This window comes from Melospiza melodia, chromosome 3, assembly GCF_035770615.1.
Source record: "Melospiza melodia melodia isolate bMelMel2 chromosome 3, bMelMel2.pri, whole genome shotgun sequence".
NCBI lineage: Eukaryota > Metazoa > Chordata > Aves > Passeriformes > Passerellidae > Melospiza > Melospiza melodia.
In genome coordinates this window covers 112,359,895-112,376,020 of record NC_086196.1, presented here as the reverse complement: position 1 = coordinate 112,376,020, position 16,126 = coordinate 112,359,895, and the positions used below count along the sequence as shown (strand labels likewise).

The following is a 16,126-nucleotide window of genomic DNA, read 5'->3' as shown; positions in this document are numbered from 1 at the left end:
GACAATGGCCGGGAGGAGGGGGCCGGGGCCGGGGGCCGGCGGGAGGCGGGGAGGGGCCGGGGCCGCCGCCGCCGCTCCGCCCCCCCGCGTCTGGCGTAAACCCGGCGCCGGGCTAAAAGAACCGGCGAGCTACCAGCGCCCGGGGCTGGTGGCCGCCGCCGCGGACGGCTCGGCGGTGCCGGCGGCAGCGCCCGGCCCGGCCCGGCCCGGCCCGTCGCGTCCCGCCCCGCCGCGCCATGTCGCTGAGCCCCAAGCACACGACGCCCTTCTCGGTCACCGACATCCTCAGCCCCATGGAGGAGAGCTACAAGAAGTTCGGCAGCATGGACGGGGCGGGCGGGCTGGGCGCGCCCCTCGGGCCGTACCGCCAGGCCTCCGTGCCCCCCGCCGCCGCCGCCGCCGTGCCGCAGCACGTCCCCGCGGGCGCGGCCGCCTACCACATGCCCCACGGCGTGTCGCAGTTCCCGCACGGCGCCGTCGGGGGCTACTGCAACGGCGGGCTGGGCAACGTGGGCGAGCTGCCCGCCTACCCCGAGGGGATGCGGGGCGGCGCGGCGGCGGGCGGCGGCTGGTACGGGCCCGGCGGCGACCCCCGCTACTCCAGCAGTAAGTGCGGGCGCGGGGGGCGCGGATGAGGAGGAGGAGGATGAGGAGGAGGATGAGGGGCGGCCGGGCGCGGGGGGAGCGGAGCCGCGGCCCCGACGGGGCGGGCGCTGAGCAGGCCGTCCCGCTCAGTCTCCAGGTTCATGGGCCCGTCGGCGGGGATGAACGTGGCCGGCATGGGCGGCCTGAGCGGCATCGCCGAGGGCGCCAAGGCCATCGTGCCGCTGCACGCCGCGCCGCGGAGGAAGAGGAGGGTGCTCTTCTCGCAGGCGCAGGTCTACGAGCTGGAGCGGCGCTTCAAGCAGCAGAAGTACCTGTCGGCGCCCGAGCGGGAGCACCTGGCCAGCCTCATCCACCTGACCCCCACGCAGGTGAAGATCTGGTTCCAGAACCACCGCTACAAGATGAAGCGCCAGGCCAAGGACAAGGCGGCCGCGCAGCAGCTGCACCCCGACGGCGGCGGCGGCGGCGGCAGCGGCGGCCTGTGCCAGCAGCAGCCCTCGCCGCGCCGCGTGGCCGTGCCGGTGCTGGTGAAGGACGGCAAACCCTGCCCGCCGCCGGGCAACGCCACCCCGGGCCCCGGGCCCGCCGCCCCCGCGGCCCCCGCCGCCGCCGCCGCCGCGCCCGCCGCGCACCCGCACCCCGGCTCGCTGGGGCAGGCGGCCGACCTGGAGGAGCTGTCGCCCAGCCCGCCGGCACTGCACGGCCCCGTGGCGCCCCTGGCCCCCCTGGACTCGGCCGGCGTCGACTACAACGGCGGCATGGTCAGCCCCAACCTGCTCTACGGCAGGACGTGGTAATAACAATCGGTGCGTCCCGTGTGTGTCCCCCCGAGTGCGCCGCTCCTTCGGCACCGGACGCTCCGCCCCGCCCGGTGCCCGCGGGGATCGCCGACGGCCGCCCCACCCTCGGTCCCCTCCCGGCCTCCCTTCGAGTTTTTTTTAAGTCTCTCCTGTTTTTGGACAAACGGCCCCGACGGCAGCTCCGAGCGCTTGCGTGAGTGTGAATCAGAGTGGATTTGTGTGAGTGTCGGTGTGACCGTGTCCCGGCCGCCGAGCGCTCCTCCCGACGGGGCGGGGGCGGCCGGGGCAGTGCGGGGCTCCGCTTCGGCCCGGCCCCTCGCCCCGGCGGCAGCGCAGCCCGGAGCCCCGGCGCATATCGCGATAAACCCTCCGAGGCGCGGCTCATCGCGGCCGAATTAACGCCGTGGGGGTGCCCCGGAACGGTGCCATCCCGTTCTTATCTCCGCCCGAGGTAAATTGGGTCGCAGCTCAGTTGAGGCGGGAGCCGTGGCAGGAGAGCCCCGCAGCGTCGGTGCTCGGGTTTAAGGGGAAAACCCCGTTTTTCTCGTTGTTGTTATCAAACACCGCGCAGTCAGTGAATGCCCGTGCGTGGACGGGGCGCGCGTCCCGCGGAGCCGCCGCAAGCCCCCGGCCCTTGGCTCGGAGCCCTGCGGAGGTGACGGAGAGCCCGGGGATCCCCGGGGCTGGACCCCGCTTCCCGCCGGGATCGGACCCCGCAGCAGAGGGGGCCGGGGGATGCGCGGAGCCAGAGCGGGGTTCATCCCCGCGCCACTGTCCGAGGAAATCCCGCACGTCGGGAAACGCTCCTCGGGACTCCTTCCGGCAATTTTCCTTTCTTTTATTTTTTATTTTAATTTTATTTTAAACAATAAAAAGGAAGCCTTGTTCTCAGGACTCGGCTGCTTCTTTCTCGGTGTACGGACTGAAGGACAAGCTCAAAATCCCCTTTTTTCTGCCTCTCTGTCGGCTGCTAAGGATTTAATTCTGTGTCCCTCCTGCCTCTGCCAGGCTCCCCCATCCTTGGGGGACCCGCTGAACCCCAGCCCCGGGAAGCACCGAGGGCTGCTCCACTCCCAGCTGTGCCATGAAGGAATGATTCTGATATTGAAAATCGGGATTTTGGCCTCTGCAAGACCACAGACTCAGTCCCCGACCTGTCCCCAAGCCTTATGTGGGAGCCTGGAGGGGAAGGGAATCTCCACCGTTCTTCTGGAAAGAGATCCCTTTCCTCCCTGGCTCCCACCCCTTTCCATGAGGGAGAATTTCTCCCTGCTGGGTCCCACAGGAAACGGCCCAGAGTGACTCCAAATTAGATGGTATTTGTACTTAAATTCTGGGGTGGGACTGAGCCCAGCCTGGTGAGTGGCTTCCCCCTCAAACTCTGTTAAATCCAAGGGGATATATCGGGCTCAGCTCCAGCGTGAGGGAAAAAACCCAAATGATACCTGTGAGCAAAGCAGCCTGAGGAGTTCCACAGGGATGCTGTCCCAGGGTGACCCCCAGGCTCCCCAGCAGCTGGGGGCAAAGGGAACTGCAGCAGAGCCCCAGGAACATGGTGCTGCCCAGCCAGGTCCTGCATCCCAGCCGAGGAAAGGAAGCCTCAGGGCCAGCACGCTGCTCCAAGCAGAGCTCCAAGTGGGCAGCACAGCTCCCAGGGCCCAGGCTGGCTCCACTCACACTGCAAGGGGGTGAGGAAGGATTGGGCAAAGTGAAGCCTGTAGGGATGAACCTTTCCCAAATGTTTACCCAGACTTTTTGTGCCCCAAAAAATTGGAGCAAGGGACAAAGCCACCAGCACGCGGGTCCATCCACCTTTGGAATGTAGGCAACCCACCCCACTCCTTCCTCCAGTCCATTCCCATGAAAACTCACCATCAGAGCTGGTTTTGTCCTGCTGGAAAAGCAAAATGGCTCTTTGTGAGCACCCCAATCTTTTCCCAGCTGTGGGAGAAGGCCCTGGGGAGGGCTGGTGGCTCCCAGCCCCGGGAATGCTGCATCACAATGAGGGATTCTGCTCCACCTTCCATCACTTGAAAATAATGAATCCACGTTGATTTCTTCCTTCCAAGTTAAACGGGGCTGTCAGGGCATTTTCCCCCCAGTTGCTGGTGATTAACACCTGGATGTTTGGAAAGAAGGGAGCTCCAAGGAGTCAGGGCCAGAGAGGGGTTGGGAACTTTACACAATACCTGGATTTAATTGAAAAATCCAAAGGGAAAGCTGAACTGAATGCTCTCCTCATTTCAATATTTTTTTTCTTATTAAACAAAGATTTTAAATGCTAGAAGTTGGGTGAAATTATTTTCCAATAAATCAACCAGAATGCGTGCACAGAAGCAAAAACACAAACAGGCTCTGGAGGGGGCTGGAAATTAACCACACGCCACTGCTCAGAATTTCAAAAGCCACTTTATAAAGCAAATAAAAATATTTACTGATCTGGTACACCCACACAGAAAATCCCTAGAAAGAGTGCTAAAAACGAATGGAATTCCTGCCCTTCGCAGCCGTTTTAAATTAGGTATCAAACAGACAAACCCACAGCCCCTGCCTGGTTATGCCATGACAAAACCCACGCCAGAAATGGGCACACGTCCAAAAAAAGTTGAAATGTTTTACTTCAGAGTCCGAGAAACCAAAGGAAGCACCTGCCAAGGAGCAGCGAGGGCCGTGTCTCTCTCAGCGCCGCCGGCTGCCTGCTGGGTCTGCCCCCAGAGTCCATAAAATCCCATTTCTGGGCATTCTTTCCAACCCCTTGTCTGTTTTCAGGCTCTTGTGTGTGGAGTAGAGGATGTTTGGAGTTCAGAGGGGCGGGCAGTGCTCGGCACAGCTTGGATTTGTAAGGAGGACAACGCAGCACTCCCTACTCGTCCGACGGCAATCCGCTCTTCCCAGTCCCTCCCAAAAAATCATCATCAGGTCCGTAAGAAATGTGCACATTTAAAACAGGCATCCGTTTAAAAACTACAGGGATGGTGCTCAACAATTTCTTTTTTTTTGTTTTCCCCTCACCCCACAAATAATAAAAAGAACAAAAGCAAAAATCCCGGACGTTTTCCATGTTTAAAAAATAAAACCAGGAGGCAGGAGCTAATTCCAGCTGTACCTTCCTGCGGGATGCGGGAGCGGGTAGGGCCTCCCGGGGCCGTACGCCTGCAAACAAACAAACAAAAGCAAGCATTTATTTTTGGGATTAGCAGCACGAGTAAACAAGTGGGGTGAGCTCCAGGCGCCATAGGGAACGGGGACAAAACATCCTCTGCTCAGAGAGGTGCCAGGGGCAGGGCTGAGCATCCCTCATCTGGCTGTGGAGTCTCCCAAAAACACGGGCTGGGAATGGATTGCTGCGCTGCACAGGCTTTGGAATCCTAAATAAATTCACCCCAACCAGCACCCTGGGCAAGGCACTTCCCACCTGTGACACCTCTGCTGCAAAAGGAGAAATGTTGGAGCCAGGGACGTGGGGCAGCTCACACTCAGCGTTTTTACACTAAAGTATTTTAAGGAAAAACGCAAGCTGTATTTGTTGCAGAAGAGGTGTTTTCCAGCACTCGTTCGCTTTAATAAAAGGTCAAAGAGATCCAAATCTCACTTTGGAAATTACTCCAAATTAGATGTATATCTGTACTTAAATTCAGGCATTTGGTACATCAGGTTACCAGGGGAAAAATCTGTTTAAAATTTTCACAGAGTGCCCCTGAAGCATTTAAAATGATTTCCAAACCTGGTACATTGCAGTGACCAGCAAGTTAATTAAAGGTGATGCACCAACACCAGCTACAGCCTTGGTTTGCTCTTTACTCAGGTATTTTGGGTGTGGAGGGAAAAAGTGGCTTCCTGCCTTTAAAAGAGAAATCTCTCTCCATCACAGCCCACGGCAGCTGGGATAACCACGGAAACCACGGAGCCATGAGCAGACCTGCCTGCCAGGGAGGCTCCTGCAGCCTTGCCCGTGCAGGGAAGGTTTGTTTCCAGGCTTGATGAACTCAATTAAAAAAAGAAACAAGTTGGCTACATCCCTTAAAAAACCCTTCCAAACCATCAGCACGGAAGGACAAAGCGGAGGCCTGGGAGTGCTGCAGCAGCCGCGGATGCGGTGGACGCTCCGTTGTGTGCTGCTCCGGGCTGGAATAAAACTGCCCAACACCTGCACCACCCCAGCAAGCTCATTCTTTGCTTCTCTGGGAGAGCTGGACGGCAGCAAAGCCCCACTCCCAGGGAGCCCCCCAGATCCATGGCAGCTGCATTAATTTTGTAAGCACTCTGCGGCAGCGCGTTTATTAACCTCTTCAGACCATGTTCTGTACGCTGTAAAAAAAGAATTCAGAGGTGAAAGGGCCCAAAGATAATTATTTATGCTGCTACGTGTCACCACTTCCACTTGAATCCCTTTTCAAGGCTTTAAAGCTTTGAAATTTTCAGGCAGCAAGGCCGGATTCAATGATTAGGCTGGCACCCTAAACCCTTTCAGGTACTTTCTCATTTCACTCCAGCCTCGAAGAAATAATGACATCTGAAAGTTCATTTAAAAATAACAAGAACAGAAAAAAAGCAAAAAAAAAAAAAAAAGAAAATTAAAAGCAGATAAACAGTTGCAGCACAACTGCAAAGGGAATTTTTAAAGGAAGCAAATTCACTGCAGCTAAAAGATTTGTGCTTCATTATGAACTCATCATGTATGTGAATAAAAATTAAAAAAAAGGGTTGTCACTGCTGGGTTAAATGTTTCCTGCACCCACAGGTGGGTCCATGCCAGCACCAGGGGAATTCTGTTCTGGGCAAGACCACACCTTTACCCAGGCTGTGGATGTCCACAGGGCTCCAAAGTGGGAATTAACAGGGATACCCTCACTGGGCCCCCCACTGCAAACCCTGCTGGGAAACCATCCCTGCTCCCCCTCACAATTCCAGCTGTTGCACACCACAATTTAAGGCTGGGAAAGAAGTGCTCCAAGCACAGATTCCATTATAGGGGCATCCTGCCTGGGATGAAGGACAGAGCAGAGTGTGTGCCATGGCAGACAGACTTTTCCAGGAGTCCATTTCCCAGACTAATTAAACCCTGCCCAGACTCCAGCAGCACAAAGATCCTCCCCCAATTTTCCCCCGGGAGCACGGCAGCCCCTGCTATGGATTAGTGCAATCAGGGATTTATTCCTCTGCCTCTGGGGTTTTGGGTAAACTTGTGTGGCACAAAACGAAAGATTTCTGAAATCTGATCTTAACCAAATTTAAAATGTATTTTAGAGCTCCACAGGTTGGGTCAAGGTTCAGGCCCCATTATTTCCCTGTGATTATGATCCATGTTGGTGATTTCTGCCTCCAGTCACAACCAGTGCTGGCAGGGTTTGTACTGGTGATGAGCTGTGTAACACACATCTGGGTACTGGGTGGGTGAGCGGGCTGGGAGGAAGAAAATTAACTTGACTTGTCCTGAGCTGAATCAGGCCCCAGCAGAAGGCACATTTCCAACAGTTTGTGCCCTAATTTCCACATAAAGGACAGGGCAATAGGGCTGTCACCTCCTCCTCCTCCCTGGGACTGGTCACTAACCTTCCCACAGTCCTGACTTCCACAAACAGCAGCAGAGCTAGGAGTTCAACCTAGATATCCAAAATTTATTTAAAATGAGTGTTTAGCAGTGTAAACACCCAGACTTCTGGTACAATATGCAGATCATGTTTTACTGGGATCACACCCCAAAAAAAATTCCCTAAGCACAGTCACCTGCTACTCTCAAGCAGCATTTTCACTCTGTGGCATTTTCATGAACTGCTGACCAAGTCACCTGCAATTTTGGATGAAGTTCTCCCCTCACAATTGCTTGTTTCCTTGTAACTGCAGAGAGCTATGTCCACATGCTTATTCCTCTGGGCTAGGAGAACCCAACATTTGCATTAAGCATCTTTTCAGCTCAGAGAAAGCCAATAAGAAATTCAGGGCAGAAATTCAGGAAGGTGTAAGAATCTAAATTTTAAACACGTTGAGGAGAACCCAAAAGGTCCAGTGGGCAGATTTCCTTGTGGAAGAGGAAGGCTGGTGGGAATGCTTGCCTCAGGCTCCAGGAGGACAGTGACCATGTCACTGGTGGTGCATTCCCAGCAGGGCCCTTGTGCCAGGGGTGCAGCCAGGCAGTCACCCACCTGTGCATGGTGACACAGTGACACTAAAACCTGCTCAGCAATGCCTGCCCATGCCACACTCCCTCTGCACAGCCCCAGGAGGAGGAAGCTGTGGCTGGGAGGGGAGCACAGTGCAACACACCATGTGGGGCCCCTCTTTCCTACCTGTCTGCCCCTGTCCATGCGGTCCTCGGGTCTCTGGGGGTATCCCATGGGCCCCATGCCCTGGTACTGGGCTGGCTGGAACTGGTTTGGGGACTGCATCACGCGGTTCCAGGCGAGCAGAGGAGCAGCTCCGGCGGTTCTGCGCGAGGAGAGAACGCTGCAGTGGGAACGGGGCTCCTGCACAGCCTCCCACAGCACAGACCCACTTCTGGCTTTGTCTCTGAGCTCAGCACGGACAGCCCAGTGCTAGTGAGAAACCAGGAGCAGGGAATATCTCCCCAAATCCTCCCTAAAGGCCGCTTTGCCGACCTCTTCCTTCGGCACAGCCACGAGCGGCAAACTCGGCCGCACGCAGCGGATTTTTCCAATTCCCTGGAAGGCTTCCGTGCACCTTTTATTGCAGGGGCAGATTTGCTGATCCCAAAGGCTCCCCAGCACACCCCAGGAGTAAACATGTGCCACACGGGAGCCAGGGGCTTTCTTTGAACGCCCAGACTCTTTCTGGGAGCCCATTCTTCCCAGTTAATTGCAGGTTGCAAATGAATTCTTACGGCGAGCATTCGGAATCTAGGGTAGGGGCCTTGGCTGCTTTTTCCCATCCATTATTCTGCTCAATATGTCAGGAGGTCTGATCGGGAAGAAACCTTTTCAAGTTCTATTGATGCCGTTTTCAATTGACCACGGTGACCTAGCAACATAAGCACTAATTGGCACGGGCTGACTGACATTTGGTGTACAGTTTATATGGGAACGCAGATCCCACATCCATTATGGCCCAGTTTGCCATCCTGGATTACCCACAGCAAGAAATGTTTTCATTTCCTTCAAGTACCCATTCTGACATGATAATTAGAAAGCAACAGGTAGAACACGTCCAATATTGTTTGATTCAAAATATTTAGGGGAAATACTACGGCCGTGATCCGGTTGTTACAGCTGAGCACGGCTGAGGGACAATTCCTTAAAGGATTCAGAGCAGGTGGGTCCTGCAGGACAATATGATGTTGTGAGGGAAAAACATGGAGAGTGGAGACAGTTAATCCTTCCTGACCCCTGCTGAAGAGGGACTTGGCTGAGCAGAGCAGGGCCAGCAGAGAGCAGAGGCTCTGCATCCTAGGTTTGGGATAGGGACAGCAAAGAAGAGAGGCTCTGCATCCCAGGTTTGGGATCACAACAGAGGCTCTGCATCCCAGGTTGGGGATGGGGACAGCAGAGAGCAGAGGCTCTGCATCCCACATTTGGGATCACAACAGAGGCTCTGCATCCCAGGTTTGGGTAGGGACAGCAGAGGCTCTGCATCCCAGGTTTGGAATGAGGACAGCAGAGAACAGAGGCTCTGCATCCCAGGTTTGGAATGAGGACAGCAGAGAACAGAGGCTCTGCATCCCAGGTTTGGGTAGGGACAGCAGAGGCTCTGCATCCCAGGTTTGGAATGAGGACAGCAGAGAACAGAGGCTCTGCATCCCAGGTTTGGGATGAGGACAGCAGAGAACAGAGGCTCTGCATCCCAGGTTTGGGATGGGGACAGCAGAGAACAGAGGCTCTGCATCCCAGGTTTACCTGCTGCCCTACACACCACCCCTCAGAAGGAGCCATGCTGTAGTTAAAGCCAAGAGCACTTTACATTTGTGGGGACTAAACTCTCAATCTCAACGTTCTAAGTTCATCCTTTGTTCATACTTGCTTTTCATTTAGTATTTTGAGTGCTAAGTTTTTTCCCCTCATGGTTCCTAGAAAACAGCAAACTCTCCAGGGAAAATGCACTGCTCAGCTATAAGGAAAGCTGCAGAGAATTACCTATACAGCCCCAGCTCTGGGGCTTTAATTAACAATCATTCTGCCTCTACAACAAGTGCTGGTGATAAATATGCCTAAAACTCACAGACCAGCTCTTGCGCCATGCCTGGAATGGGGAAGTTTGACACAAATTTCTTTAGGCATCAATTTTTACTTGGCAGAGAGTTCAAACTTTTTAAGTGTTATTTAGTGAAAAGTTGAGATATTTAACAAATTAAACACAACACCACTAACATCACTGCTTTGTTGGGGCACTGGTTGGTAATCTAAATCACCTGAGGGTGGAGATCTGTACACAGCAAAGCTGTAACCAAAAAAAGAACTAACCAAAAAAAGAGATCTGTGCCACTTGGAGCACCCCAGGAGCTCACACAGGCACTATCCAGAGTTAAACCAATTCAAACATTCAGCCAGATCAGATAAATTCAGGAGAGTTTATAAAGGAAAAGATTCCTGTCTTCACACCCCAGCCACTTTGGAAATTACTTCTATGAATAGTAAAAAAATCTGTTCAACCAGATGATACATTTCCATCAGCCAGGTAGCAAATTTCTCTCTATAAATTCTGGCCTGGCTCAAGAGCACAAAAAGGACCTCTGCAGTGCCCAGGAATGTCAGGACAGGGGAGAGGGACCCCAAAATTCAGTTTCCCTGCTGCACACCAAGGTGCACCACTAGATTTAAAAGCAAGAAATCCCGTACAGGAGACAGGAATAGCTGGATTATGGAGAAGCAGCTTTACACTCCTGGTTTTTCCTCCCAGGCCTGGGAAGGAAGATCCAGTTTAGCCCCTGCTGCACCATTCCATCCCTGAAATAGCACAGCTGGCAGAGACAGGGCTCCTTGCTTATCCCTTACTCAGAGTGGTGAATCCAGGCTATCCCAGCCTCCTGCCCACCCACTCCATCCCACAGGGCTGGAGCAGTCCTTCATTCCTTCCCTCCCTGAGCAGAAATCCCTGACTCCTCTCCTTCATGGCACCTATTGATCCTGGAGAGCTGCAGCAGCAAGAGGGGCAGGAATTTGGGGAACCAGCAGCTCCCAGGGAAAGAACAGGAAACTCAAAATGCCTTCAACAGGTTCAGATGCTTTTTCCTGTACCAAGTGTCTCTGTGTTTAACTTTCTGCTTAAGTCTCTGTGCAGCAACTCAACACCAGCTCTAAGCACGTTTGATCTGCTCCCCAAATCCAAAACCTTCCAAGAACACGGCAAAACTACTTATCCTCAGTGCTGGCAGAGCTTTTCATAAACCCTGCACGGTGTAACAAAGGGAAGGCAGTGACAAGTGACAGACCTGCAGCAGTCCTTCAAAAATCAAAGTATATAAATTGGATTTAATTAAGGGGTGGGAGTGGCAACTCCCATGGCCCAAGCAGTATTAAAGTTTGCATTATGAATGAATCTTGCCTTACAATATTCCACACAGATGAGGCACAGGACAAGGGAGCCAGGCTTACTTCAGTGGGGATCAAAATGGTTGCCATGGAAAGTGGCTGTGGAGAGCTCAATAAATTCCCCCAAAGCCCATATTTTCAATGGTGAAACATTTGCAAATAAACCCAGGGGGGGAAAAAAGCTGGGTGTTGGAGCAGAAACTTCTCTGCCTCCTCCATAAACATAAATAAATGTCATTATTCATAGCTGACACAGGTAGCCTGGGCTTATTAAGCCCACCCCACCGGAGGACACACAAGCCATCAATGAGGGGATGCATGTAAAACATCCCTGATTATCAAACCATGTCACATTCCTTCTATTCGATGGCACTTATTGGGCTGCAGATTCCATAATCCTTCCCTGAGTCCCTTCTGCATTTAATTCAGTTCAGCCTTAAGTAGTTAAAGAAACTGTTTTCAGTGGCAACTAATAACTACTGACCTACAGTGACACTGCCCTACAATGGGCTTGTCAGGCCTGAAAAACTTGTACCAAAGAAGCTGATTAGGACTTCAAGAGGTTTGTAGCAAGAATCAATGGCTGGTCTGTGCTAATGCTGCGGCTGTGGCACAGGAATGATAAAAGTGGAACACCATTAGTTATGCCTCATTAAGCTCCACAGCCCTCCTAAAAAGAAATTTGTTTAGCCTGTCCAAAATCTAATGCAGTTTTAAGCTCTCTGTGTTCAATTTCATAGTATCTCAAAAGCTTCAATAAGATAAAGGCCAAAGAACCAAGAACGGTACCAAAGCACCAACAGTAAAGTTAATTTTGAAGCCTGAGTTTTAATGGAAAGTGTTTTTCCCTCCTTTTTTTTTAATACAAAGTACTCAAGCCTTTTAAAGGATGAACACCACGTAGTGGGCTCTCAAAACATCAATAAATCATGGACATTAATTAACTCAAAAAACCTGCTGCACAGCATCATTTCCACAATTTTAAACCACAATACTGCAAACAGAGAAGGGAAAACCAAACACAGGGAAGGCTGGCAGAGCCCAGTCTGCCCTCCTGGGCACGTTTCACATCCCTCCTGCCTTACCTTTGTGGTGTCTGCTGGAACAAGGGTGTGGGACCTCTCCAGGACTCCTGGGGCCGAAGATCTGGAGGGCAAAATGAGATGGGAAAATAAGAGAGAGCAAGAACAACTCAGGAGCTGTGCTCACTCCTCTGTGTGTCCCAGAGATGCTTTTGAGAAGCCAGACAGGAAAGCTCAGGCTGGATGTGTCACAAACACAGTCCAAGTCATGGCTTCCTGCTGCTGGCTTGGACAGTGTCCTGCTGTCAACAGAGAAAAAGCAACTTTTTTGGCTCTAGCACATCTAACAAGCTTCGTAAGAGGAAATTATGAATTTTAATTGCTAGAGCTGGCATTGGTTAGTGCTCAGATGCTTTGCAGGTGTCTCCTCTTGAATTTTTGAAGATGCAAAGCCTTGTCTGTCACCCTAACAACTCAGTTTAATATTCATATATCTTACCAGTACATTCATTACTATATAAAGAATACAGGCACTCAAATACATACCCAACACTGTGTTACCACAACACACCATGTTTGTGACCAATAAGGTCAAAATATGGACCGGTTTTCCTCTAACTGGGCTAAGTTATTCCATAAAGGTAACTAAAACAATGGCCAGAGCATGGAATAAAGTGGATTATTCTGTTTTATTCACATTTAGGTAAATATAACTATATTTAGGATTAAAAGGGTGAAAAATTCATTAAAATAAAATATAAATACATTATCACTAAAGGTAAATTTAAAAGTTACTGCGGGCAGTGATAATACCCTAATAAAAACCTATTAATGATGTCCCAGATAATGGAATCAGACTGAATTAAGCCTTTTTGGGTAAAACCTTGGCCAGAGCCCCAGTGCTGGTGTGCAGGAGACCACCCACTCACCCATTGTGCAGGGCTGGTTTTGGTGGCACAAACAAAGGCCAGGCAGGAGCAACGCTGCCTTAACAGGGCTCGCAATTAAACGCTTGTTGTCCTTCTAAATAACCTGGTCAGCAAACAGGATAAAAGCAGCAGCTCCTCAAAAGCACCCAGGCAGCCCCCAGCACTCGGGGCCAGCGTCAATCAAAAGCTCCAGTTTCACTGACACCTTTGATGGCTTTCAATGGCCTTCAAGTGTGACCTAATTCCAACAGCTGGTTCCAGCAGCTGGATAATGGCTGGCACACTGACACCCTGTTGTGCTAGGACAGGGAAGCCTGGCCTCCCCTGCAAAGGGGAAGGGGGAAACATTAAATAAATAAGTCTGTGCCTCTCTCCTAGCTGTGGCTGGATTGTCTGTCCCAGCCCCAGCGAAGAGAACACCAAACAAATTCCCAGCCGCAGCAGCTCTGCTCTTCCTGGGAGCCTGCTGGGCAAAGCCAATCCAGCCCATAATTCTTCATTTATCCCCCATGCAGGGTTATTCATTCAGCTTTACACCTAGACACACAACTACATCAACCTGGTTTTACATCCCCAAACACACACACAGCTACCAACTGATGCTCCTCAGCTCCTCTTTTCCAGCCAATTTCCAGCCTGAAGCAGACCAGGACTGAGGGTAGGGAAGTGGCATTTCCCTGCTGATCAGCCTGGGAATCTCAAGGGCTTTTCCAGGCCTGAACAGGCTGCACCCACACAAAGCCATGTTTATTTTGGAATACAAGGGGAGGGCAATGGAATCCACAATGCTGCTTTAGGGGAAAATGAGCAGGTTTTCAACTGGAGCTTAAAATATTTTTAGAAGTTTTGGACAGCTCCTGAGCGGCATAACTTTAAATCAAAAATATCCTAAAATGACTGTTTCTGATAATTTTTAAGTTCACAGACAGCAGCAGCACAGAAACACAGGCAACATCTTGTTTGCAGACCCTTCCTCTGCATGTGAGCAAGGACCCAGGTCTCCTGCTGTAACCACACCTTTCTGCAGCTCAGTTTAAGCAAGACTTCAATGAAATCATCATCAAAACATTTAAAGCCCCCCTACTCATTTGTATGGCTGACAGAACAACCTTGGAGGAAGAGAGTCTGCAGCAGTGAATTGCACTTCAGAAAGGTACAAAACAGAAGAAGGAATGACAATTAATATTTTCTTTAGCCTGCAAAACTTAGGCATTTCCCAGAGCTATAAGGCCAAAGAAACTGCCTTGTCTAGCAGCTCCTCAAGTAACAATTTATCTAATCAGGGTGGCAATCAAAGAGAAGATTTTGTGTTTACTGATTGCACTAATCAAAATCACTTTTCCAAGGCAGCTAATTGACAAGTTTACTGCCTGCCACGCAAGTCATAAATCAGATGTCCTGCTCTGCAGGAGCCAAACCTGCCATTCCCAGAGCACTGCCACCCTGCACTTGACTCCCCAAGTTATCAGCACAGACAATTATTCATCAGCTGAAAATTGGCACATCCAAGGCAAATCAGGGAGCACTGGTGAGGAACACCCCCAGCCCTGAGGCTCTTGAGGAGGAGCTGGCTCCTGGCTTGACCGCATCGCCCTTCTGGAGGCTGATTTTACTGCAGCATGCCTGTGAAAACACCGCACACCAAGGGGAAAGTTCCTCTGCATCAGTCCCACTGAATGTGGGGATTTTGACCACATCAGCTGTGGTTTTTCAGGGATGTGTGGGCTCCTGGTGCTTCCCAGCCTGGCCACACCACAACTGCAGTTCTCTCACAACAGTACAGCGGATGAACACAACTTGCACACTGGAGAGAACATTGTGTCATCCAAGAGGCCTTCCCATTTCTCCTGATTTGATTTTCCAGCTGAAGGTACCAGTGCTCTGATGAAGGACTGAGAGATGACTGCAAAAGGGAAGAAGATGCTGTGCTCCAGACCTAGGAGCACCTCTGGGGACTCCAGGCAGAACATTACTGGGGGGAATTGGCCTAAGTGCTCACGAATTCCCAACCACACTGTGCAGCTAGATTGCTCCCACTCAGCAAGAGCCTCACTGCAGTGGCACAACTTTGGGTTTGGGGAGCTGTTGACACTCCTCATCTTCACAGGTCTGCTCAGCACCAGACCCACACAATCCGTAATCCAGGATGTGTTATGATCTTTGGGCAGGTGAGCATCCAAAAGGCTGATCCCAGCAGAAATCCAGGGCTATGCCACCTGGAGGTGTTCTTCTAACAAGGGTTTAAGCAAGTTTGACTCTACCTGGTAGAAGAGGAGCTGAGGCACACGTGGTTCACTTGGCATTGACAGAACCGGGTGGGGCAGGCTGGGGCCTGACCCTGCAGCCAGGCAAGCAGGATGGGTTTTGGGAATGGTTCTAGGAAGCAACACAGCCCTCAGGCTGTTTGATCCATCCTTTTGAGGGACATGAGCTTTCCTCAGGCCCCAAATAACGAGGCACTGAAAGAAACAATCTCCAAACTCTAAGTCAAGCGCTGCCATAATCTGTTGCAAAGACCTGACGCCGCAGTCAGAGCAAATGAGAAGTTAATTAGAGTTTAAGCCTAATCTCCTAGGACAGCAGCCTTAGCAGAAGAGGAGGACCACCACCCAGTGAAGTGCCAGAGGACACATTTGCAGTGTGCAGCTCTGTGGTGTCCCATGAAAGCAGAGTGCCAGGAAGTGGCTCCAGAGAGCGCGGCTGGCGCACGACCCTGCGCGGTGAAGGAGCCTCCACGAGGCAGCTCCACCTGGATCCTGTCCCTGCTGCTCCACACAACAGCAGCACAGCAACCTCTGCCTCATGCAAAAAGCAGCACAGGGAGGAGGGAAGAAAAGCCCAACCAATTGCTCTGAGGTTTGCCAGGCACACCTGCAGAACAGCGACTGGGGATGGCTGTGGTGCTCCAAGGGGGAGGAAGGCCTGCATCAAAGAAAGTCACCAGACAGCTTTCCAAGGCCAACAGATGGACTGGGATTTCTCCTCTAGCAGTGGCTCCAAGCCTCCTCAGTTTGAACCACTCTATGGCACTGGGGGGTATTTGCCTGCAGAGTGCTCCCTGCTCAGCACAAGGGGCTCAGGTGCCATGAGGACGAGAGCTTGGGAGTGACTCAGTGGCAGGACCAGGCCCAGGGATGTGGGACAGACAGAGCACATTGAAGCATTTCCCACAACACATCAGGACTCAGCAGGAACAGCAGCACAGGGACTGCTGGGCTCCCAAAAACCTCCCCAAAACCACATAAATATTCTCTTTTTGGAGATGAATTTGCGATGCCTGTCTGCTAGTT

General features: G+C 52.1%; 2 protein-coding genes across 2 annotated transcripts in view; one reads left to right on the top strand and one right to left on the bottom strand.

Moving 5' to 3' along the window:
• Positions 1–233: 233 nt before the first annotated feature.
• Positions 234–1,403, top strand: NKX2-4 (NK2 homeobox 4). The gene is made up of 2 exons (XM_063153509.1): positions 234–606; positions 736–1,403. The coding sequence occupies exons 1-2, from the start codon at positions 237–239 to the stop codon at positions 1,401–1,403; spliced, it is 1,038 nt and encodes a 345-aa protein (XP_063009579.1). The 5' UTR covers positions 234–236.
• Positions 1,404–3,796: 2,393 nt separating this feature from the next.
• XRN2 (5'-3' exoribonuclease 2) overlaps positions 3,797–16,126 on the bottom strand; it is a 32,739-nt gene continuing 20,409 nt past the window's right edge. Inside the window, exons 28-30 of the mRNA XM_063152686.1 lie at positions 11,971–12,031; positions 7,694–7,832; positions 3,797–4,559 (exon numbers count right to left, since the gene is read on the bottom strand). Coding sequence (XP_063008756.1) covers positions 4,497–4,559; positions 7,694–7,832; positions 11,971–12,031 — 263 coding nt within the window. The 3' untranslated portion in view covers positions 3,797–4,496. The remainder of the gene's footprint in view (positions 4,560–7,693; positions 7,833–11,970; positions 12,032–16,126) is intronic.

Coding starts and splice junctions, on each gene's coding strand:
- NKX2-4 (XM_063153509.1), top strand. CDS start 237: ATGTCGCTGAGCCCCAAGCACACGACGCCCTTCTCGGTCACCGACATC. Junction 607..735: donor CGACCCCCGCTACTCCAGCA/GTAAGTGCGGGC, acceptor CGTCCCGCTCAG/TCTCCAGGTTCATGGGCCCG.